The following is a 25,325-nucleotide window of genomic DNA, read 5'->3' as shown; positions in this document are numbered from 1 at the left end:
ATTTAAAAAATTAAGAATTATAATAATTAGTTATTATTATATATATAAATAAAAATATTATATATATATAATATTTTTATTATATATAATATTTTCTGTAATTTATTATTATTATTATTATTATTCTTATTATATTTGTATATAGTTATTCAAGTTTGGCTCGTGAGCCTCACGAACTGAGTTTTATTAAGCATTTAGGCTCAAGCTTGACTCGAAACATAATTAAAACCGAATCAAGCTGAACTTTTCATAAACCAAGCTTAAATAACTCGTAAAGAGCTCGGCTCATGGCCATTAGATACATATAAACGTATCTGTTGAATCAAAGATTACATTCACATATAACTAGACAACCATTAGATACATGTAAAGGTATGGTACCTTAAACACTTTAATCACTCAAAATATAAAGTGAATTTAAACAATAATACCGATTGATTGGATATCAATTTCTTAGGTGCCAAGCACCATAGCAGGCAGAACTGACATGCATATGGCTTTTTAAAAGTAAAACCTTGGATAAAACACCCTCTTTGGGTTGAACGTTCAAAAAAAAAATAAAAACTAAAAGCTGACTACTGAACACCGTCAAATATGCCACGTGGTTAAAAAGTAAGTCTTCGCTTTAACAATAATGAGACTCAGTTTTTTAAAACCATATCATGGGTTTTTCAACTACCAAACAAACACCACCTAAGTGGTTGAAACCATATAAACAAAGAAATGGAAATGCCAAAGCATAAAGCTTGAGTAAAGGGACATGACATTTTATGATTTCAAGGTGGAGAATTCAATTGGTCATGCAAGGCGTTGACTGCTTTTATCCCTTGAAAATTTTCATTTAAAAAAAAAATAAATAAATAAGAGAACCAAAAAGTATTAAATTCAATCTGAATCAAAACATTGCCCTCCGTCCACCCCTTTGAGAAATAGGCAAACATTGTTACAAATAATGGCTGCAATCCAATCGAGCTCTAATCGAAACTTGGAGTAAGCTTGATTAGTTATTCAAGTTCAAATTCAACTAATAAAAAAAATTGGCTTGAAAACTTACAAACTTGACTCAATTAACACATATATACATACATATGTATATATCATAGAATAAAAAATATATATTTTATAATATAAGAATATAGTATATATTCTAAAAAATATCGTTATATATAAAATGTATAAATATGTTTATTTATGAGTTTTTGAGTCAAATATGAGTTCATTAAATATTTAATCGAACCAAACTTAAGCCAGAAAATATAATTCAAGTCGAATTCAAGTTTGAACTCAAACCTAATAGTATTTTAATCAAATCGAACCAAGACATGCCAACCATCTGATTTGGTATTGGGTGCAAAATTGGATCTGAAGTGATGACCAATTCTTAGATCAACTGATCTGGCCCGGTTTTCAACCATGATTTAGAGTTTAGATTTTAAATTTTAGGGTTTAGATATAAAAATCAAGAGCTGATGGTAGAGGCCAAGTATTGCCCCTTAAACATTAATCTGAAAATAAATCTATGTTTTCAGATACAAAGGCAACTATGTTTTGTAACATGTGCTAAGGCTGGCATTGCCAATATGCAGATGATGAGAACAATATTTGTCAAAAAAAATGTAGGAACTACCTTTTTATCACAGAATGGTTATCAATAAAATGTCAGTAACCACGAGGGAAAAAATAAAGAGTAGCATTCCAAGAAAAAGAGAATGCCAAAGAGGTTTGGTAATTTTAATTTTCTTTTTTGTAGAAAATAAAGAAAGAAAAGTGATAGAAACATAGAAACTCTAAATAAAAATAAAAGCATGTTCTTAGATTTTTTGTTTTTTTTCAAAACAAAGTGAAAATATTTGATTCAGCATATAACCTTCTTTCAAAAACCAAAAACATGTTTGCACTTCCATAAGACTGATATGGAGTGCTATTTAGTGTATGACACTGAGGATAAATATAATAAAAATAAAATAAGAAAAAACAATCTAATATATATTTGATCAGAATCTGTATGTGAAATGAACAACTTCGAACCAGCATTAGTGCATCTCATTCGGTCAGTACAAATTACCGAGTAAATCAAAAGTTCTAGCTAATATTTATGGCAATGTTCAGAAAATCAGACCGGGCATCGACCCAATAAAGGAGGGATTCATGGGTCAGAGGTTCAATCAGAGTTAAACCGGAGGCTAAACCGTGATGATATAATATATACATAATATTATAAATTATATATTAGATTATAATATATCTAAAATATATAATTATATTCTTCTATAGTACATATTTTTTATTTTAGTTTTAAACTTTTATATTAAAAATTAAGATTTGAAGCAAAAAAAAAGCATTTTTAACAAAAATAGTGGGGCAAGGCACCATTCTCACATTTGGAACACGTAGGTTTCAAAAATCTACCCAAAATTAAAAAAAAAAGGGAGAATGACCGATAGCCCCAGGGTCAGAATTTGTAGGCTCAAAATACATTTGGGGTAGGTGCTAACTTGGAATTGATGTCAATTCATGGGCGAGGTGCATAGAGTGTGGTTTTTGGACCTTCTGAATGTTTATAGCTTTGCAGTGGGAATCAGAAATCTGCATTAGGTCTGTCCGTATTTTTCAAAAAAAAAAAAAGATCACTCAAATTGGACATTCGACTATAAAGTTATGGCCTTCAGAATTTTGCATTTATGTGTTAAAAAATCAGCTAACTTTTTAAAAGCAGGACCAGGTCACTGATTTTCCGATTCAACTGTCTGGCTACTAGTTTTGTCTCGTTTTTTACACATTATAGTTTATCAAACCGGCCAAGGGTCCAACTCACAGTCAATCGGTCCAACCGGCCAATCCGGTCCAATTTTCTAAACACTGATTCATGGGGCCTAATGGCACCCGGTGGAAAGAAAAGAAAACGGAGGTTCCACTTGTTTCAATGTAGAATTTTACATACTAAAATATTTGAGCTATTATCACTTTTTTTCCTCTTTGTATAGCGCTGGCATAAAATTGTGAATCGGCCCACGAGGTATTGATGTAGTCCCACCTTGAATTGGATGAACTGACGTAAAGTGAGGCTATAATAATGCATGGAAGCCTGGTTTTAGCTCAACGCAATTTTAAGGTCCGTTTGGTTTAGAATTGGAATCAAAATTCGTGGGAATCAGAATTAAAATGGTCTATTCTCATAGACTGTTTGGTTCAACATGAATCAGAATAAAAATTGGAATAAGCTGAAACAGAATTTCATTCTCAAGGAAGGGAGAGGAATTTCATTTCCAATAGGAGAATGTCATTCCATCAGCAATGGGAATTGCATTTTGATTCCACCCAACCAAACAGTTAGAATCAAAATGGCCTGTTCCAATTCCGATCCCAAACCTCTATATCCGCAAATCAAACGGGCCATAACTGGAGTAACTGATATTTTTTTTGTCAATACATAAAAAAAATTAAAATTGTCAGAATAAACTCTTGCCATAAAAACTAGGAAATCATAGTTGAAATATTTCAATAAGAAGGATTTCCTATCCATATTTAAGGAGCAACAAACATAACCAAAATGGAAGACATTGGGAATTCTTGAGAAATCTAGCAAATAGCACCCAACTCAACCAAAGTGATGTTTGACATAGGACGCCAAGGAAGTTTGCAATTGGATCAACAACCCTGTCTTCTTTTGACCACTCTTATCTCATGACTTTCTTAGGCATATATAGGTAGGGGTAGGGGTGTTAATGGATCGGTTTTGGGTTGTACTCCATCTAAATCAAAATTCATTTGGACAGATTAGATGGATCAATAAGACATTGAATTTGGATGGATTGGACGGATTAATATGACATATTGGATTGGACGTGGTCCATTTATAATAAATTTATATTGGATTGAGACAATATCTAGTCCATTGATAAAAGATAAAAACATAGGTGTCAATGGACCAAGTTTGAATTGAAACCAATCTAAATTAACAGGAATTTAAACAGATTGGACAGTCTTTAGACTAGTCCAAAATGATTTAAAATATTCATTGAACTAGATTGGACCAGATCCATTTATAATGAACTTACATTGGACTGGACTGGATTGGACCCAATCCAATTCAATTGACACCCCTAAGTAGGGGTATTAGTCCTGTACCTGACCGATGACTCAATAACTGAGGAGTCATGGGTCAAACCCACGTAATTTGCACATGCACCCTGTTCTGTCCCAAAAAAAAAAAAAAAAGAAAAAAAAAATGATGTACCTGATTTGAAGAATTTACACTGTTACAGTCCTAGGGAGAGGATATAATATTAAACCCTGAAGCCAATTGTACCCAGCTTTGAACGTAGAGTCTTTAGAGCATGCATCATCATGACCCACTTCATATATTTCCCTTCTACGGTCCTGAGTGACACCACATGGGAACCCTCTACTTCCCCTTGCCTTATGCAGGAGGGAAACTCAGGACATTTGTAGCTTTTACAATCACTGTTCACAAAGAATCCAATAAGACAATGCGGGCCATGAGTTTTTTTTTTTTTTGTTTCTTTGATTGAATCAAATTGGGTATAGGGACCATAATTATAATCGGATATTAAGTAATATGAATAAATTAGACTAAAAACGATTTAAAGTATTATATATTATTAATAAGATGACTTTAATAGTATATTTTATGAACAAAATGAATTAAAACTTAGTTATATGAAATTTGAACCTATGACATGTTATTGAAAATATAATATTTATATCAACTTTACGATAGATATAATATAAAATTTAAGTATAATAAACATATATAATTAAATCGAATCAAATCGAATTATATATGAACAAGTCAAAAACCGCCTTCTTGATGTGATTGATTTCTTTGGTTATACAGAAACCAAGTCTTCTCCTCAATTAAAAAGTTAAAAAAAAAAGCAATTAAGGTCCGCCATATTCTTCCTAATAGAAAGTTTTCTAGTCAACATTTTTTATAAACTTGCTTTTAAAAAATACGTTTCACTTGAACACGGTTCCTTCTTATTAATTCAAAATGCTTGCTTATTAAGGTTGGTGAACTGTCTCCCTTGATCAGGTGGGTTACCGGTTACCACCCACCACTGACCAGATCTAAAACTGGTCCGACCGGGTCCTATCCAGACCCACTTAGAAAAACAACAAAGAACCCGTGATCCTTACTAGACCCCATACTCAGAAAAATCATCGCCCATCTGCCATCACGTCCTGGGCAACTCCTTTTTTTCTCTCTGTTTAGATCTTCCCACTATAACAAAAGATTCTAATCCAACAGTTGATGATACACGACAGTACTAGATGACAGCTAAGTCGAACCTCAGGTCCAGTTTTGCAGTCTCCTAATCATGCCACGTGTCTAAATTTTGTCCGGAGTCCGCACTTCTGGTTGTCTCTCCCTCCGGACAATCGGAAGGCCGGATTCACGGGATTCTTTTATTCTTACCTTCTTATATCTCGAGAAAGAAGATAATACTGTGAAACAAGTCTCAAACAAATACATTAGTGGGTCCAAATACTTATTCCAATCTAACGGTAGATTGGGATCACATGATTCCACGTCAGAAATAGTTGATTAACAACATCATTTACACCCGTTGGATTGTGATCAAGAATAGGGAGGACAGCAATGTTTGGGTCCTCCTGTCCTGATGCAGAAATCAAAAAAGTCAAACTTCTCTTTCTTCATTCAACTTTACCGCCACACTGTGACGGCGAAGGCAAAGTAAACTCATCAACCATCGAAATTCGAAAATCTCCGAGGTCAACAATATCTTGGTCGTGTGCACTGATGTGGCAAATAGTGGGTCCCACGCGTCAGGAATCCCCGTGCGGACCCAAGGGACTGTGAGCTTTAAAAAACGCTAGTGGAGTGGGTGATATCTCTTTGTGTGGGCCCCACAGTAATAATAATTTCTCTGCTCCCGGAACTGCCCCTCCGATGGCCGTGTCCCCCCAGGCCTCAGCCTCAGCGGAGTAGTTTTCAGCGAATCCTCTCCGTCTCCCTCTCTGCTGCACCACCTCCTATTTTCCTCCACTCTCTTTCTCTTCGTTAATGGCGAAACAGCAAACGCTTTACCAATCAGCTTTCAGAGTATCGAAAGCTAAAAGGAGGAAGCTTTCGGATTCTTAGCTCAGAGCAACTTTGAATTCGTCTGTTTCATGTAATTGACCTCTTTTCTACGGTTCCATTTTTCACACTGGAATATTTGCTTGAAAAGGAAAGTTTTTTTTTTTTTTACTTTGATTTCTATCTTTTAGTCGGGCTTTGATCTCATGCTCTAAAGTGGATACAGATTTTGTTTGACTCGCGCTTTTTCAACATTCGGATTGTAAGAAATGGCGGTGTCAACTTTCAGAAATGGATTTGTTTAGTTAACTTGGAATTTAAGTGGAAGGTTTTCTTTGTTTTTTTTTTTTTTTGGAATTAGATCCCAGGGTTCTGACTTTTAATCCGTCTGGTTTGAGCCTAAATTACTGCTGATCTCAACCTTTTGTATTATTGTTTGGACTATAAAGCAGTAGGATTGGTTTCGTTTGAAGCTGGTTTTTAGAAAAGAAATAGAAGGAAAGAATATTTAGATTGCTTTGACTTTGATTCACCATTTTCTCGAATTTCTTTTACAATTTTCATTTGAACTTGGCGGCCTTTAAGGGATGGCTTTTCTTTGACTGTGTTAATGCGGCTATGAATGATGACTATTTCTGGTCTTGGCCTTAACAATGGAAACACCAACCCAGAAAGCCCTAGAAGAAACTATTCAACTTTCTCTGTTATAACTTTGCCGCCGTTGACTGGTTGGCTACGGCATTTTGCTTCATCTTGTAAATGGATTTGGTTTCTTTTCTGTTTGGTTGTTATGAGGATATAGTCATGTCTGGTTGTTTTCCGGTTAGTTCCTATGACACTAAAGCTGTTCCTTTTTCTATCACAGCATTCGGTGAGGTCAGGGATACTTAAGCAGCCAAAATTCAAGACTTAGTTTGAGAGCCAGTTGCTTGGTTATTGTTAGAGAAATGGAGGAAAAGCCACAAGAGAACTGGAAGGAGCTTCTAAGAAAAATGCTCCCACCGGGTGCTTCTATCCCTGATGATGCAGCTGATCTCGATTACTCAATTGCCATGGAATATGAGGGTCCACCAGTCTCCTATGAAGTCCCTAGGATTGAACCCATAGATGTAAATAACCCAATAATTCCCACTGCATCAGTTAGCGAAGATCTCTCTGCATCACAAAGATTAGATAAATCTTCAGTCCCCCCTGTAATTGAACCAATTCCTTTGCCCATCTCTTGTATTGTGGGTGTTACAAGTTCCCCTGTTCAAAGCCCAAGGGTATCAGGAAGTTCGGAATCTGTAGTGTCTGTCTTGCAGAATCCTGATTCTTCATCTGCTTCTCCTTCAGCTTCACCAGGATCACCGAGTTCAGCTCATGAAACTCCAAGTAACCCTCCAAAGCAAGTAGTGAATGAAGTAAGGAGAGCTCCAATGGTCACTTTTAACACTATTGATAAATCTGAAAGGCTAGGCGTTGAGGATGAAAAGCCTATTTTTCCTCAATATGTAGGAGTTTCAAAGGAGAAAAAGAAGAAAAAAAGAGTTTGTTTCAGGTGTGGAAAAGGGAAGTGGGAAAGTAAAGAATCTTGTCTGGTTTGTGATGCTAGATACTGCAGTAATTGCGTGCTGAGGGCAATGGGTTCGATGCCTGAAGGACGCAAATGTGTTACTTGCATTGGTCAGCCAATAGATGAATCTAAGCGATTAAAACTGGGCAAGCGTTCAAGGGTATTATCTCGTCTTCTCAGTCCTTTGGAAGTCAAGCAGATCAGCAAAGCAGAGAAAGAATGTCCCGCAAATCAGCTAAGGCCAGAGCAGCTTATTGTGAATGGAGTACCCCTGAGGCCAGAAGAAATGGCAGAATTTTTTGGATGCCCGTTACCTCCAAGAAAATTGAAGCCCGGTAGATATTGGTATGACAAAGAGTCAGGTCTCTGGGGAAAGGTGAGCGCATATATAATGCATTCTCTTGAGTTCTCTTCTTTTTTGTCTTTGGATGTAAATGGGGCTTTCCTTATTAGAGTAAGTTGGATATTTTTTTATTGGTTATGTTAGAAATGCTGAGATCTTTTTGCTACTTGACAGGAGGGAGAAAAACCAGATCGTATCATTAGTTCAAACTTAAATTTCTCCGGGAAGCTCCGAGCTGATGCAAGTAATGGAACCACTCAAGTTTACATTAATGGACGAGAAATTACAAAAATAGAATTGAGGATGCTGAAGGTAGGCCTTCAATTACACACCAAAATCAAGCAAAATGGATCAGTTTTTTTTTTTTTTTAACAGCAAAAGGATTTCATTAAAAATAAAGATTAAAGCTTAGTGCAGCTGTTGGAAAACTCCAACACCCTTCGGTAACAATTTTACAAGTTTGCCCAGAAAAGATTTGTCCTGTTAACTCCTTTTTTAGCTAGTACATCTGCTACCCCATTGGCAGTTCTTCTCACCCTACTGAAACGTGAATTTAATTGCTTTGCAATAACATCAATTTCCCTGAATGCATGTCTATATTTCCAAGGTGCTGCTTTGAGTTGCGTCCAATGATTACTAGTTGTGAGTCACCCTCCACTTCCAAGTCTCTAAGACCAAGCTGCTGTGCTAACCTCAAGCCTTGCAGAAGTGCCAAAATTTCTGCCTTAATTGAATATCCTAAGCCAACTGGACCTGAATACAAAACCACCAACAAACGTTGATGGTCTCTAATCACTCCCCTAATGCCTGCTCTTCCCGGGTTGCCAATAGAGCTACCATCAAAGTTCAGTTTCAGTTTATTTACAGCTGGGGGCTTCCAATCCATTCTCAACTCTTCAGTGCGTCTCCCTATTCGCACCACTTCAAAGCAGACTCCAATACTGTCATTAACTGAAAATCCTGTGAACAGCTCCAATGTTTTTACCCAGTGTGCAACGCTCACTAAGCTCCCAAAAGTTCCTCCTTAGGCCTGCTTTTCTCATTGAAGATTCTATTGTTCCTTTCTTCCCATACAGTCCAAACCAATGCAGCTCTTACTGTCCTCCACATGATTTTCCCTCTCTTTTCCTAAACAGAAGTCACAAAGTTCCAACTTAATACTGACTAGGATGTAAAAGCAATTGACACTACCAATAAAATGGCTAAAATTCTTCCAAAACACAGTGGACTTACAAGATCTTAGATCTTGGTATCATTGGGTACAACTCAATTACACACCAAAATCAAGCAAAACGAATAAGTATTTAAAATAGCCCTAAACAGAAGTCACAAAGTTCCAACTTAATATTGAAGAAAACCTTGTGGGGCCCACTAGAAGATAAGAAACTTTTTTTTTTTTTTTGAGAAAAGGTAAAGTATGATTGTATTAATAATAGGTCCTGTGTACATTGAGTAGCTGTACAAAAGAAGGACCTCAAAAGAAGGCCATCCTCAAAAAAATATAATCAGAAATACTACCTTTAAAAACAATGTATACACATCCAACTTTTTAAAACCTCTATTGCCAAGTTAATGACCTCCACTTCAGTAGAAGATTTTTTTCAAAAATCCTATTGTTCCTTTCTGACCACACAGCCCACAGCACTGCCAAAGGGATGGAATTCCAGCATGATTTCCCTTTTTTAGACATCCCCTGAATATGCCATTCCTCAAACAGAGCTCTGAGGCTGGCATACACCAACTTAGATTCAGAACCTCCAATCTGAAGAAGTGAGACCAAACTGCAGAACTAAACTTGCAGTGAAGGAAGAGGTGCCTGGATGATTCTATATGCTCATTGCAAAAACAGCACCTCCAATCTGGCAAAAAGAAACCTTTTCTTCAGCAGCATTTCTTTGGACAAACACCTGTCCAGAACTGTCACCCATACAAAAAACTTGACTTTTGGAGAAGCCAAACTCCCCCAAATTGCCTGACTAGGAAAAGGGGCTTCAGACCTCCCCACTACAAAATTGTAGAAAGATTTGACTGAGTATTCTCCTGATTTTGACCATTTCCAAACTCTTGAGCCTTGGCATCTGGACATTTAGTTGTTGGTCTTGTAACAGATAAAGAAACTCTGCCACCTGCTGAATTTCCCAGTCATTAAAACTTCTCCTAAAGGGAGGAACCCAAACTAGTCTGCCTTCCTGAAGCAAGAAAGAACCAGCCAGTAAAGCCTCCTTATCTACAGCCATATTATTCAAGGCCGGGAACAACTCTTTTAGAGTGCAGTCACCAGCCCACTGGTCTAATCAGAACCTAGTTTTTCTTCCATTTCCCACTTTAAATTTGATGCACCTACTGAACTGCCTATAAGCCTTACAAATCCCTTTCCACACCCCACAACCGTAAGTACCAAGGGGAATAACAGCATCCCACCCATTGTTCCTTGAGCCATATTTCTCCTCAATCACCTTCCTCCACAGTTTGTTTGGTTCCGTTGAGAACCTTCACAACCAGCATCCCACCCTGTGGACTTTGCTAAACCATCAGCTAAGCAGTTGCCCGACCTGAGTCAACTTGTATTTGGTTCCTATTTCCAATGATAACCTTGCCATTTCCCTCATCATGTATCTGTGTCTCCATGATCCTGCTTTATTGTTCCTAATCCATGCAGTAATCACCTCGAGTCCCCTTCTATAATTGAGGGTTCTACCAGCCTTAGACCATGCGATACTGCCCTGTTAGAGTCACCTTCCCCTTTGACTACCTTTGCATCCTTGACATTTGAAGGGTTAGGATGAAAGGAAAAGTGAAATGAGATGTATGGGAATGGAAGTGGGTCAGATTTGGCTTTAGGGGTGAAATCGGGCATAGTGGTTTCATTTTCAGATCTAATATTTTAAAGTTCATAGGAGTGGGTAGAATTTGGGAAAATGAGAGTTAGAGGTGGGATTTCATCAAAGAGCTAAGGCAGAGCATGGCAAACACTTTATAAATGTATGTGTCTGGGGAAATTTTGATTTGTCTCAAGGTATTTATAGCTTTCTACATGGGGAAACAGTGTAATTGTTTTATGTTATCAGTTCAAAATGTCAAAGTTGTCTTCAGTTAACAACAGAAATCAGCAAGCAACAACTACTGTAGTTTCAAAATCATTAGCAAATGGAGAAGGGAAGAGAGTGAGCAACCTAGGGAGAAATTGGACATAGTGGTTTCATTTTCAGATTTTAACATTTTAAAGTTCCTACAGATTTAACATCTTTTGAGGAAATGAGGCAGCAGGTATTCTGGGCTCTATTGTAAATTAGTTTTTGGACATTTGTATTCCCGGGTGGATAGATCCTCAAGCTGTTGTAACTTTTACCTCCCATTAATAAATTAATCATTTTTTGCTGATCAAAAAAAAGGGAAGAGAGTGAGCAACCTAGGGAGAATTCCTAGATATTGGTGCATCAATATTCTTATACTCTTGGTGTATCAATGTTCTCAAACAAAATTTCTCTGTTGCATACAGCTGGATTTTTGACAGACCAGTGATTTAAAAGGTGCGCCTGAGCCCAGGCATGCGCCTTTTGAAAATTTGACGCTTATTTTGCTTTTTTTTTGTGTCTAGCAGCTGGGTTGGGGGGCTCCGTCCCCGGACCCCCGTGCCACGCCCCTCGAGACAAGCCCAAACAAGTCCACGTTAGGTCTTAAATTCTTAGTTCTCACACAAAAAATAATGATTACCCCCTATTTGGTAATGTTGTTCATTCATTCATCCTAATAAAATATCTTCTTAAAAAGCAATTAAAACTATAAAATCATTATTTTTGTGTGAGAACTAAGAATTTAAGACCTAACGTGGACTTGTTTGGGCTTGCCTCGAAGGACGTGGCACAAAGGCGGCTCGTAGAATCAGGAATGTAATATGTTTTACATCACATTAGCTACTTGAAGTAATGCAATTGAGAAAAAAAGAGATTGTGGATTTTATATGTTTGATTTTATTTTTAAATTCTCATTTGAATATGCTTTACATGTTATATTTATGTATTTTAATGTTGGATAATAGGTTTTAAAAACATTTATTTTAAAATTTAAGTTTATATTTTTTTAATATTATGTTTAATAATTTTTTGATATTTTTGGCTTTTTTATTTTTTAGCATTTTTTTAATTTTTTGTGCCTTGCTTAAAAAGGTGTGCACCTCGCCTTGCGCCTCAGGTGCAAATTGACCCCTGCGCCTTGCGCTTTTAAAACACTATGACAAACTTCTCTGAGCTTGTTTGATGGTCTAATAATTTTTCTGCATAAGGCTTAGAGGAGTCTTGTGCACTTCTAACTTGAATTGCTACAATCAATTTTTCAGAGGAATCCTTTTTTTATTTGTTATCATTTTTTTTAAATAAAATTTGTTGGTTTTCCAGAGCCATATCCACTAGGGAATGTATCAATTTGGCATTTATATTTCCAAAGTTATTGCATTAAGATTCTGGTCCTTCTGCATATCTTAAAATTTACAATATTCTGGAAACTCTTTTAAGGATAAATATAACCATCTCTAGAGTTACTGACACACACCACTTTGATGTTTATGTGTATCAATTCGGCATTTATATTTCCAAAGTTGAATTCTTCCTGAAAGGGAGATTTATCAGAGTACATAATATTTTCAGTTGGCAAAGGTACAATGTCCACGTGATACACATTTCTGGGTCTATGATGATGGGCGTTATGAGGAGGAAGGTCAGAACAATATCAGGGGAAACATCTGGGAAAAGGTACATATTAGAAACTTCTAGCCTCTTTCCCGTGCCAGTAGTTATCCTTGGAAGTCTTTCTAAAAAAGTTGCTTTCTCTTTGCTAGACAGGTATCAACACGGCTTGTCTGTTCTTTATTCTCATTGCCTGTTCCCCACAGTCAGCTCCACGTGCCAAAGGATGAAGCTAGCAATTATTCTGCTGTGCCAGAGTACCTAGAGCCAAAAAGAATCCAGAAGCTTCTGTTGCTAGGGCTTCCAGGCTCTGGAACCAGCACCATCTTCAAGCAGGTAAGATACTATTGTGAGTGCTATGGATGATTTATGTTTTCTTAAAAGTTGATTCTCACTGTAGTCTTGTGAAATGTTGCCTAAGTCTATATGCAAAACTAAATGGTTTCTGCAGGTTTTTAATAGAAATCTTCATTTTCTTAATACTGTAATACTGGTATTGCAGAACACTATTTTAGATCTCCTAGAGAATCCTGTTTGTATCATATATACATCAATGCAATTTCTTTGTTACAGAGGAGTGCTTGTTATTGTTCCACTTGTTTTTCTATTTATTTATATACTATTTATTATCTACGATATTGTGAGTGTTGGTTCTCACTGCATATTGGTTAATTTTGTTTGAGTTTCTTCCATGATCCAGAAAACATAATTCATGAAATGCATGAACTTAGCTGGATTTTTCCTGTATTGGGTTACATTATGATTCTAGTTAACTTATGTTGAGAATCACTTCATACCATCTTTCCTTACAGAACTAATGAGAATCACTTCATACCATCTTTCCTTACAGAACTAATCTCCCAATATTCATATTCCGCTTTGCATTCACTACAGAAGTCCTGGTTAGTAGCATGAGACCTGAAGACCTACTGTTGAATATATTATGCTAATCACAATATGCCAATATATTTATATAAACTACATAAATATATAAAGTAAATGGTAAGAATTGTAGAAAAAAAATTAAAATAAGAGAAAAGAGATTGTCTTGGCATCTTGGCTGGTATGAGAAACCAAAACTACCCCTACTTTTTGGCTTATTTTCCCTGTAACAATGGCATTAACACCCAAACAGGTTGGTTTGTCAATATTCTCCCAACCTGACCCCTACAAGGCCAGCACTTTTAAAACCAGATCCAACCCTACTCTGTTTAACACAATACCAAACTTGTCCCAGTAGGGTGGAGCAGGGTGGATGGTCACCCATTTAATCCAACTTCTTGCTATCCTAAATATATTCCTTGTGCAACTGTTGATTATATTAGTTGTAAACTCAAAACAGCAATAAATCCTGTATATTGGCAGTAGAAAAATAAAATAATGAAGAAAGATGATCTGAAATCAGAGAAGAGAAGAGAAGAGAAGAGAAAGAGGTTGGAAGAAAGCAATCGTAAGGCTTCTCATTTATGCTCCAATCACTTCTGTTATTCTTTATAATTTACAATAATAAAATGACTAACATGCCCCTTAACTGACTGCAGCAATAAGAAAAGATAAAAGATAAATAAGAATATGGCCCAACGGTCCCATTACACAATCAGCCCATAAACTAAATAAAGATAACAATAAAGCTATAGGCCCATATTCAACAATATTTGTTAATAATGTCTGCATTTTGACCCTTTCTGAATTCATGACAGTATTGTATGAACTCTCCTAAACAAACCCCCCACGAGATGGTATGCAGTATTTGGCTCCGAAATGATTTCCACATTTACCCAGTCCAACACATCTCCATTGTTTAAAGGTATCACTAATTTGAAGCAGAGTCACCCAACTAATACCAGTCAAACACAAAAAGAAACTTTTCAATCTGTTCTTATATAGGAAGTTGCTTCCTGTCTCCATTTATCTCTGAAATTGTGCCTTCATCATAGAAGTCGTGTTCTTTTTGTTAAATTATTCCACCTTTGCTAATTTGGTTCCAATGTCAACATTATGATTGTTATCTCTCACTAAACAGGCAAAGTTTTTATATGGAAGCAATTTCACTCTAGAGGAAAGACAGGAAATTAAGCTAATGATTCAGAGCAACATGTACAAATATCTCAGTATTTTACTCGAGGCACGAGAGCGTTTCGAGGAGGAGGCCTTGCCTAAGATGAAAACATTACCATCACTTGATCAACACGCTTCAGCAGGTATTATTCATTAAGGATTTGGGTTCCTTTCCTCTTATCTTGTGGTTTGTTCTTTTTTGGGGCCTCTATTCTAAAATACTTTCTTGTAGTTCAAGTAGTATTTCTTGTGCTTGTTCGAGAACATGGTTTTCCAATATCTATTAGGAATTCCATGTTAGCATGTAAGTTGAGATTTGGCCAATGAATTATTGTTATAAAATTAATAAAGTTTCGGTTACTGATCAAAAAAAGGGGCCATTACTAGGTGTAATGGTACAATATCGGGCTGGCATGTATGAGAACAAGGGTTTGAGTCTGAGGGCAGTTCATCACTGTGAAAGATAAGATAAATTTATGCAAATTAGGTAAGAATGGTAACCATTTGTGATGCAAGCATGGAAACAGGAAAATGACCCATGGAGAAAGAAATTAGTTTTCTCTCAACAACTTATCGAGTATCAATTTCATAAATTGAGAGTGTTTTAGTTTTGGTTAATTTGAGTTTTTTTTTTTTTTTGTTAACAGTTGCAATTTTATTGATTATTGAAAAAATGCTATGTACAATTATTTTGTTCAACTAGACTAATCTATCCAACCCCAAATGAACATCACTATGGTATATTTCCTCAATACAATCCCTATTCACCCTTGATTTTTCCATTGAATCTTCCATGTTATTTGTTATTCTTTGCACCCAATTGAAATTTACAAATCAGTTCTGTAGCTAACTTCCTTATCTCCGAAGTGGAGTGTCTGTACTCTGTAGTGCCAAGAAACTTGCTTATTTCCCCTCAGCAGCCTACTACAACCAGCATCTGGGAGTCTCCCTCAATAATAAAATCCTCATAACCCATGGGTACATCAAGAATGTTGTCCCTGAAGAAAGAAAATGTATCTGCTTTCATTGGTTTTTTAGAATATAACCAAAAGGATTTCCCCAATAAACACCCATCAAAGTTAAGATTAATGGTGTTTCCACTATTGTACCATACCTTGCAACACATTGTCTCTATTTGCAAGGAGGGCAGATATTACAATTTTGTTACTTATCATAGCTAAGACTATTGGGTTTTAGTTTTCTTAGAGTTGATGATTGCACCTGAGAAATCCTGTTTTTGAAATTGAATCACTACAGTTAACAACATGCAGTTCCTATATTGCCCATTTAGATTGAAATTGAAGAGATTCCTGACTAATTTGATTTCACATTTATTTCAGGTGAAGGAGATGGATCTAATGAAACTAATCAATGTATCTATTCTATCAATCCAAGATTGAAGCATTTTTCTAACTGGCTTTTAGACATCATAGCCATGGGAGACTTGGATGCATTCTTCCCTGCAGCAACACGTGAATATGCACCATTGGTTGAAGAAGTGTGGAAAGATCCTGCCATACAGGAAACATATAAGAGGAAAAATGAGTTTCTTTTTCTACCAGATGTTGCTGAATATTTCTTAAGCCGGGTACCTATTTAATATCCTTTATAATTAACTCTTTCATCATATTTTCTGATGATATACTTGAATATGTTATGCTAATGGGCAACTCAGCAGTCTATTTATACTTCCAGGTTTTCTATATATGTTTTTTTCTTACCAACTCAGTGAAATCTTAGATTTTAACTAAAGAACGCCCTTATTATTAATGAGTCACCCTTCTTCCCTACCACTAATATGAATGTACAATGCAACATGGGTGCATGTGCCTTCTTTCTTTTTCCTCTTTATTTGGATGGGGTAAGAATTAAGTAACTAATTCCTTTTTGTGACCTGAATAAGGCAGAAAACTATCCAACAAATGAAGATGACACTCACATGATTACAGTTTCCAATCAAGTTAATTTTTCACATAGGAGATCGCCATAGTGATGGAATCCAGAAACTGGAAGATGGGGAAATTTACACGGGAGAGGATAAAGATTGATAAGTGTTCTGCTTTATTCTTGCTCATCTTTCATAAAAAGTGATGCAAAGTTAACAATGTGGTTATTGGTACATTTTAGCTATCTAGAAACCAAAACTAGAATTGGTGGACCTTGGGATTACATGGGACATATGTTTTCTCTATTTATTTTCTTTTTTTTTTTTTTTTTGGGGGGGGGGGGTGGAGGTGCAGTTTTCCATTTCTATTTTATGTACAAGTAGGAGCGTGGATGGTGGATTCAAATGGGATCAGAATCATCATACAAACATTTTTATGAAAGAAATTCCAAAAGAAATCTGTACCACTCTGCTTTGAAAACATGTGGATTAGGCATCCAAGTTTTATGAATAAAGTTGAAGAATCTCCCTTGAGGTGCATGGATGTGTGAATTTTTTCTTCAAGAGGAAACTAGTGATGTTGAAGATGAAATTAAAAGAGATGAATGGGAATGTGTTTTGGCAAGTGAAGGACTGAAAGAAACTATTGGTTATGGTGTTAGAAATTGACTCCTTGGAAAGCAAAGAAGGGATTTGGAAGCAGGTAATTACATGTTAGAAGAGTGGTCATGATGCATAAAGAAATTCTGAAGTTATTTAAAATGGTGCAAGAGGAGATTGAGTTGCTTAGGTTGGATGGGGAGGATGCTAGTTGGATGGATGATCAAATTGAAGAAGTAAATATCTGGAAAAAAAATTATATCCATGAAAGGAAGAAAGGTTTCTTGGTAAACGGCTTTGCTTGAGCATTGTATGAATCTTGCAAGCAAATAAACAAATAAAAGGAAAAAGGAAAATAGTTATAGAAGGGGTTTTGATGAAATTCATGAAGGTTCTTTAAATAGTACATCCAATTCTAATTCAACTTTTGTCTCTTTGATACCAGAAAATGAGGGTTGAAGGGTTAAGGATTTTTTTTTTTTTTTTACGAATGGTTAAGGAATTTTATACCAATAAGTTTGCTTATTGACTGAAGCTAAGGATTAAATGGAAGATTAGATTATGGACAAATACCTTGAGAACAAGAGGCTTTCAAATAAGTAGGACTGAAACTTAGGATTGGAGACCAAGAGGTAACTCAATGTGACCTCTTCCATTATTTCCTTTTTTTTGGATATTTAACAGTAGCAGTATGCTATCTTCCTTAAAGGAAGCTCCCTTTTTTATCCAGGCTAGATGGCAGGGGTAATACATACAAACAGCATAAATGTGACCATACAATAATGCAGAAAATCAGTACTTTAGAATTAAAATTGCACTCCAGGCCCTGGCATTCCCCAAATACATCCTTATTTTGGTTCAACAATTCATAACAAGGGAGAGATTGAAGATGTCACCCATAGTATTAGAGAAGGATGGGCAAAATGGAGGGGTGCATTTGAAGTCTTATGTGATAAGAGAATGCCACTCAGTCTAAAGAGGAAATTTCTATAAAAGGATTGTAAGGCCAGCAATGTTGTATGGAACAGAGTGTTGGGCTGTCCAAAAAATGTGGTAGAAATGCCATTGTGGAAATGGATGAGTAGAAAAACTAGAAAGGATAGGATCAGAAATGAAATCAATTGAAGGAACCTAGGAGTAGCTCCAATAGGCAATAAAATGAGAGAATTAGACTAAGATGGTTGGTCATATGCAGAGACCATCTACATCACCTGTAAGAAGAAGTTATCTGTTACAAGTTGAAGGGGCTGGAAGAGCTGGTAGAAAACTGAAAAGGGCATGGGTTGAGGTAGTAAGAAATGATTTAAATGCTCATAATTTAACAAAGGATATGGCACCAAACAGAACAGAATGATGAAACAGGTTCAAATAGCTGACCCCATATGGTTGGGACAAGGAATAGATGGTGATGATTATGAAGTCTGCTTATTGGCACAAGTCAGAGATTTTAGCAGACTGTCTCAAGGAGAAGATTGAAAAGATTTTTGGTCCATATCAGGGACTATTTCTGAAGGGGAACAGATTTTAGATGGTATTATTATTGATACTGGATGCATAGGTTCGAAGTTAAGAGAGGAGCTGTCCTTTTTCATTTTGGGGAAGGTTTCTTGTTTACATATTTCGATATTATGAAGGATTCTTAGTGTTTTCTTTCAAAGATTGGTAATGGAGAGCAGATGCCGATCAAGAAACAATGGAGAGCATATCAGATTCTGGAAGGAAGATTTACATGCTATGCAAAAAATTTTGTTATGTTTACAAAAGGTTGTATTGTACAAGCTTTGCACTTAGGAGCCATTACTTGGTGTAAAGTAAAAACTCGGGCTAGCAAGCATGAAAATGCAGGTTTGAGTCTGAGAGCAGCCACTTTGTGCAAAAATGCAAAACATTGGGTAATGGACCAAAATGGGAACTTATTTTTCTTTCTTTCTTTCTTCTTTCTTTTTCAGCCTTTCAGGAAAATAATTATAGGAGATGCTTAAAATTCAAGTGGAATGGCCTCCAAAAGTGGAGATATTAATACCCATTAATACTCAAGAACATCCTAATTATAGACCATTCCAAAGTGGAAAATTTTTTAGCAAAGGTAAATTATTTGTTAGTATGGTATATAGGGGGCTTGAACCATCTGAGCACCCCCCCCCCCACAAATATATATATACAATGAATGGCTGTACAACATGTAACATTGAGTCTATCAAAAACACAACAAAAATACAGTCTCCCCTTTTTTAGCCCAATAAAGTATTATCTAAGAAAAGTTCATGAAAAACATTATTCACTAATAACCATCATGGTTTGCAATATTGAGCACCCCCCCCCCCAAAAAAAAATAAAATAAAATAAAATCTATACAATGAATGACTGTACAACATGTAACATTGCGTCTAACAAAAAATACAAAACAATAATAGACTATAAATTTATGGTTTAAAATTTTAGAATGTGATTAGAAACTTCCCCATATTTTGTTAAAATCATCATAATTTCTTAAAAATGTTTTTATCAATAATTTCTTAAAAATCTTTTCCTAAAAGAACAATTGGAAATTTGGTGATTGGATGATTGACTTACTATTTTGATACAATTCACTTACTAAGTCACTATAATTCAAAAGAGAAAGGAAAAAGGCACACAACTACAAAAGACAATTCTCAATTTAATCAAAATGTATAGTAACAAAGAAGACAAAAGTCAAAATGGAAAGTAGAAACAGGTGAATGAAGAGAAGATGACTAAAAGACTAAAAGGAAGACAGAGAGAAAGATACCTATTTGAGTCTCTTAATCTACTCTTATTTGATTTATACAGTTTTTTGTTACGGTTTTTAAGCCTTAAATGTGCAATTATGCTTCTCAATTCTTTGAAGGCTTATTAACTAACTCTGTGGTTATAGAAAATTTCCCTGATTTTTTAGGCTTTTCAAAATTAACTTAGTGAGATTTGTGGAAAACCCCTGAAATTTCCCCATCTCTACATAGCGAAATGTTCGTTGACATCAAAATTGCAAACCATGATAACCATGACAAAGCCATGGCTATACATTTTCTTAGAATTTTATACTCTCAGTAAACTTCATTCTTGAAGATCCCGAGTTTTGTTCCATCCAGAGTGTCCAGATTGTGGGAAGACCCAACTCAAACTAAGTGTGCACCAAGGAAAAGACCCCAATATGGCTGCACTTGGACAATGAATAAATAAAGTCAGCTAATTTTGGCTGATAGTTACAAAAAGAACATTCCAAAGATGGGATGTTCATACCCTTCGTGATGAGATTATCTTTTGTCAAAACACTTGTTTAAGGTGCAGACCAAACCATAAAAGCAATCTTTGATGGAACTCCTGCCTTTCATACCACTTTTGAGGGCAAATTGGGTTCCTCCAAACTGTTAAAATAAGCCATACACAACTTAACTGAGAATATACATGAATTCTCCCATCCCCATGCTCTTGCATCAAGAATAACAGTATTATTCAGTGTGTACTGTTTGTATTTTCCCCAGCAGCAGCCAGCAATGCAACCTCAACAATCTCCCAATCTTGGAAGTTTCTTCCGAACTTTACTCCAAATAACAGACTTGTTCAAGACTTCATAACATCCCTTACATACACCTCCTTGTCACTTGCCATTTCAAATGGATTTAGGAATAGACCTTTGAGAGGACTTTCATCACACTAAGAGTCCAGGCAAAACTTTAGCTTGGACCCACAGCCTGTTTTTCATCTCAGTGCCATCCCTGAAGCTCCTGAGTATAGCCTCTCCTGGCTTTCCACACTGAGCACCCTTGAGTCTGAGTATCAAAGCTATAGCCCCAGCCTTCATTACATAACCCATACTTCTCAGTTATTAGAATCCAACTCTAATGTTCTGAGATAAACCACCATAACCATTTCATAAGTAGAACCTGGTTCATCATTTAACTTTATAAACCCAAGACCCCCCTTTTTCTTTGGCTTACACAGAGACTCCAACTTGCACTGTGGATCTTCGTATCCACTTTCTATCCAATCTAGAAATAATCCTGTTGCAAGTTCTCTAGTTTACTTGTTACTTTGCCAAAAGTTAAGAACCATATCCAGTCTACCCCTCCCAAGGCCCCCAGATATCTGGGATGGCAGGACCAAGATTGGGTAATGGCCTTTTACTTGTTAGTTGTTACTTTGGCAGGTTTTGGTAATAAAGACATGTAGTATGTTCAAAGATTGGATAGTGCACTCTTTATGCGAGTCATCCTCCCTCACTTTGACAATTGAAGCAAACAAACCTCTTTATCCCTTCCTTGATTGTGAAACTCTCACCAATCCCCCTTCTTCTGCCCTTCATATCATCCTTGTTAAAGCTTCCACCACACAAATGAATAAAAGTGGGATTAGGGGATGCCCTTGTCTAAGCGCCTATTATTTTCCCTAGTGGATTGATGGGTTTCATCTCAGCTTCATGAGGTGCCACAATTCTGATAACCTTTTCCTTTGGAACATATGTTTTTATGCAGTGTTCTGCAGACTTGAGAACGGTAGGGGACTTGAAGGCCTGGATCATCTGATATGTAAAATTTTCATGGTGCTTAAAGAATTTGAGGAAATGAAAATATTGGCTTTCAGTAGGAATGGGAGAGGCATTGATTCATGTACTTTTCTAATTCTCTATTAGTGGTTGGAGGACACACCCTTTTTTATATATGATTTTCATCTTTTATTGGATCAATTTTATATGATTTTCAATTTTTCATCTTCATCAACATCATCTAAGCCTTGTCCCATTTATATAGGGATCAGTTACATGAATCCTGTTCCGCCATCTTGTCAAATACCATATTCATTGTTAAATTATGGGTCCTTGAATCATTCCTCACCACTTCACCCTATGTCCTTTTTGGCTCTTAAATCATTTTCAGCCCATGATTTTCATCTTTATCATTTGGTGAAAATTCTCCAGGTACACAATATCATGTTTCAAACCAATAATAGTTATATAAAATAAGATGCATTTGGCATTTCATTAATCATAGAGATGTATGATATTACTAACTCTTGCTGTTGCACTTGGTCTATAGGTATATTCAAGAGGTTATACTAAATAATTAATTGACTTGGTCTTAATTCTCTCAGGCTGTTGAGGTGTCAAGCAATGAATATGAACCAGATGATAGAGACATCCTGTATGCTGAAGGAGTCACCCAAGGCAATGGTTTGGCTTCCATTGAATTCTCCCTCGATGATCGTAGCCCAATGTCTGAAACCTACACAGACAATCCAGAAGCTCCTCCTCAGCCTCTCACCAAGTAAACAACTTTTTCTCCATCGCCAGTGATTGTCAATGGCACTGAAGAAAAGGCAGTTGGTTTTGTCACGGATTTGTCCACTAAGAAACACTTTGAACCCTAACACCTCATCCATGTGGCACACATGCAGATACCATGGACCCTTCATATTCTCCACATAAGACCATCATACGTACTTTCACATCCTTGGGGCCCCTCATATGAGTTGTCTTAGTCCAGAAGTTACACTTACCAAATTTGTAGCAGATTTTTAAGGGGTAGGACGCTATGTGGTAAATATCTGGACTGTTTGAAGTTGATAAACAAGGCGCGACATGAAAGTGGAATCAGTGTTTAAGACTCAGCCCACACCGGATGGTCAGACTGTGAAAACCAGGAACTGGTGGCCTTTTTGGGTGCCAGTTAAATGATGGTTTTTGGCAGGTTGGATGGGAAAACTGCCCGGTTAACTGGTAAAACCAGGACCCGGAGAGCATTTAGGCTGTGTTTGATTTGAAGGAAAAGGTAGGGAAAGGTAGGAAAACCCAAACAAGCTTTGTATAGCTTCCCCTACCTTTCCCTTCCTTTCCCTACCTTTTCCTTCAAACCAAACACAGCCTTGGGTTTTTACTCCCATCCAACCAACCATCCTTTAACCTATTATCTTTCTGACCCTTATCCCTAACCCTGCAGCATCCTTGTCAGTAGTAGAAAACATACTGTCTTGTTGTAGCCTGTAGGTGGTGCTATCTACTAATCACCATCTGATTTTAAATTGGATCTAGTAGTTCTTAACTTCAATACAATTTACCTTGTTCTCTTTTTCATTTTCCAGATACCAGCTGATTAGGATAAATGCCAAGGGGATGAGTGAAGGGTGCAAGTGGGTGGAAATGTTCGAGGACGTTCGTGCAGTAGTCTTCTGTGTGGCCCTAAGCGACTATGACCAGGTGTGGATTACACCTGAAAACAGTGGCAGTGGACCCCTCGTGCAGAATAAGATGATGCAATGCAAGGAGCTCTTTGAGACCATGGTCAAGCATCCCTGCTTTAGAGATACACCTTTTGTTCTGATTCTGAACAAATATGATTTATTTGAAGACAAAGTCAATAGGGTGCCATTGAGTGTTTGTGAGTGGTTAAGTGATTTCAGCCCAGTGCGGCCACACAACAATAATCAATCACTGGCCAATCAGGCATACTATTACATTGCAATGAAGTTCAAGGATCTATACTTGTCACTCACTGACCGTAAGCTATTTGTGTGGCAAGCAAAGGCCAGGGACCGCGTTACCATTGATGAGGCATTCAAGTACATAAGGGAGGTGCTGAAGTGGGATGAGGAGAGAGATGAGAACTACTATGGTGCTGGGGAGGACTCATTTTACAGTACAGACATAAGCTCATCACCATTTATAAGACAGGAATAAAGGCGAGTATATTTATGCTCATACTTGCATGGGCATTACAACAAAAAGTGTTTTGTTCTGGTATCTATCGACTGGAATGTTCTTATATGTTTATTTATATTATTTATTTAATAAAATCGATGGGTTAAGGTGTTAAGGGTCATTTGACTCGTTACTGGATCTCCTCCACCTCTAGCAACCAGGCTGCTCAGATAGAGGACCAATCAACAGATGAGAAAGTTCAATTTGGAATCTTTTTATATAAAACCCAATCAAATAAAGCCTGACCATCATTAACTTGTATTCTTGGATCATTATTCAAAGAAACAGATAACCTGAGAAAAAAAAATAGAAACCAATAAAGAGGAAGAAAGGAAACGAAAATAAAATAAGGAAAGCAATGATAGAAAGAGCAGGATTTAGTGAAACAATTTTCCTCGAGAATTTGTTTTATAATTTTGGAGAATGATGGGATAGAGATGAAAATTTTTGGAGGATATTCTTCACGATGCATTTAAGTTTAAATTAGAAGTATTTGTTTTATTTGGAGAAGAGGATGATATTTTCCTCGATAATTTATTTTCTTCATTTTAATTGCAAAGATCTTGTGGATACATATAGTAGGACTTTAAATGGATTGGATTTAATTCAATTTGTTTAATTTGCATTCCAATATCCGTTTGGCCATGATATAGATGATAGTAATAATAATAATAATAATAATAATAATAATAATAATAATAATAATAATAATAATAATAATAATAATAATAATAATAATAATAATAATAATAATAATAATAATAATAATAATAATAATAATAACAATAATAATAATAATAATAATAATAATAATAATAATAATAAGGGTATATGACTTAATATACCTTCAATTTTCATAAATTGACTTAAATATACCCTGAGATTTAGAAATGGACTTAAAGATACGTTCACCCCATTATCTTAGATGAATTTAACAAAAATAAACGATTTTACCCATCATAAAACAACATCATCTTCTACCTCCAACCCACCCTTTATCAACCCCCCCACCCCCTACAGCAAAAAATAAATAAATAAATAAAAATTTTATTTGCGGCATCAGAACCAAATCATGCACTCATGGTATTCATTACTTTGTTGGGAACTTGCCACTACTAAAGGGTTTTTTTTTTTACATAAATGCCATAACCATTACCATTACAGAGATAAATAGAATTCAAGAAGACTGAGCAACAGCAATGAGAATAGCCGGTTGAACCACACAACACAAGCAAGTTGAGTTCTCTTCCACCACTAATGTAATAAGTTTGGTGCTTAATGCAGTCTCCAATTTCTGAAGGTCCTCATTTTTTGGCAATATGCTGTTGAAGGCCAACAAGGTATAGTAATTGTCTAAGCCAGTTGTTATTGCTTGTGACATGCTAGTGTCATATCTGATCCTAGACTCCTAGCAAGTTGTCTCTGT

The 25,325-nt window shown here is 36.2% G+C and overlaps 1 protein-coding gene across 3 annotated transcripts; it reads left to right on the top strand.

Moving 5' to 3' along the window:
• The first annotated feature begins 5,928 nt into the window (after positions 1 to 5,928).
• Positions 5,929 to 24,020, top strand: LOC104611437 (extra-large guanine nucleotide-binding protein 3-like). 3 transcript variants are annotated; one of them, XM_010278472.3, is made up of 9 exons: positions 5,929 to 6,158; positions 6,930 to 7,995; positions 8,137 to 8,274; positions 12,615 to 12,710; positions 12,801 to 12,980; positions 14,668 to 14,845; positions 16,043 to 16,290; positions 22,297 to 22,469; positions 23,284 to 24,020. In XM_010278472.3, exons 2-9 carry the CDS (start codon positions 7,012 to 7,014, stop codon positions 23,876 to 23,878), a joined length of 2,592 nt encoding a protein of 863 aa, XP_010276774.1. In that variant the 5' UTR covers positions 5,929 to 6,158; positions 6,930 to 7,011; the 3' UTR covers positions 23,879 to 24,020. The 3 variants fall into 3 exon arrangements, with proteins under 3 accessions (XP_010276774.1, XP_010276773.1, XP_088757254.1); XM_010278471.3 differs by having other exon boundaries at positions 5,930 to 6,158; positions 12,606 to 12,710; XM_088901128.1 differs by lacking the exon at positions 5,929 to 6,158 and adding an exon at positions 6,490 to 6,819 and having other exon boundaries at positions 12,606 to 12,710.
• The last annotated feature ends 1,305 nt before the right edge of the window (positions 24,021 to 25,325 follow it).

This window comes from Nelumbo nucifera, chromosome 3 (assembly GCF_055504915.1).
Source record: "Nelumbo nucifera cultivar China Antique chromosome 3, China Antique-T2T, whole genome shotgun sequence".
Classification (NCBI taxonomy): Eukaryota; Viridiplantae; Streptophyta; class Magnoliopsida; order Proteales; family Nelumbonaceae; genus Nelumbo; species Nelumbo nucifera.
The sequence above is the reverse complement of the archived record's forward strand: the minus strand, read 5'-3'. Positions and strand labels throughout refer to the sequence as shown.

Excerpts from the sequence above, each read along its gene's own strand:
- LOC104611437 (XM_010278471.3), top strand. The coding sequence starts at position 7,012 with ATGGAGGAAAAGCCACAAGAGAACTGGAAGGAGCTTCTAAGAAAAATG. Across the intron at positions 7,996-8,136 it reads AGTCAGGTCTCTGGGGAAAG|GAGGGAGAAAAACCAGATCG; the intron begins GTGAGCGCATAT and ends GCTACTTGACAG. Across the intron at positions 8,275-12,605 it reads TAGAATTGAGGATGCTGAAG|TTGGCAAAGGTACAATGTCC; the intron begins GTAGGCCTTCAA and ends TAATATTTTCAG.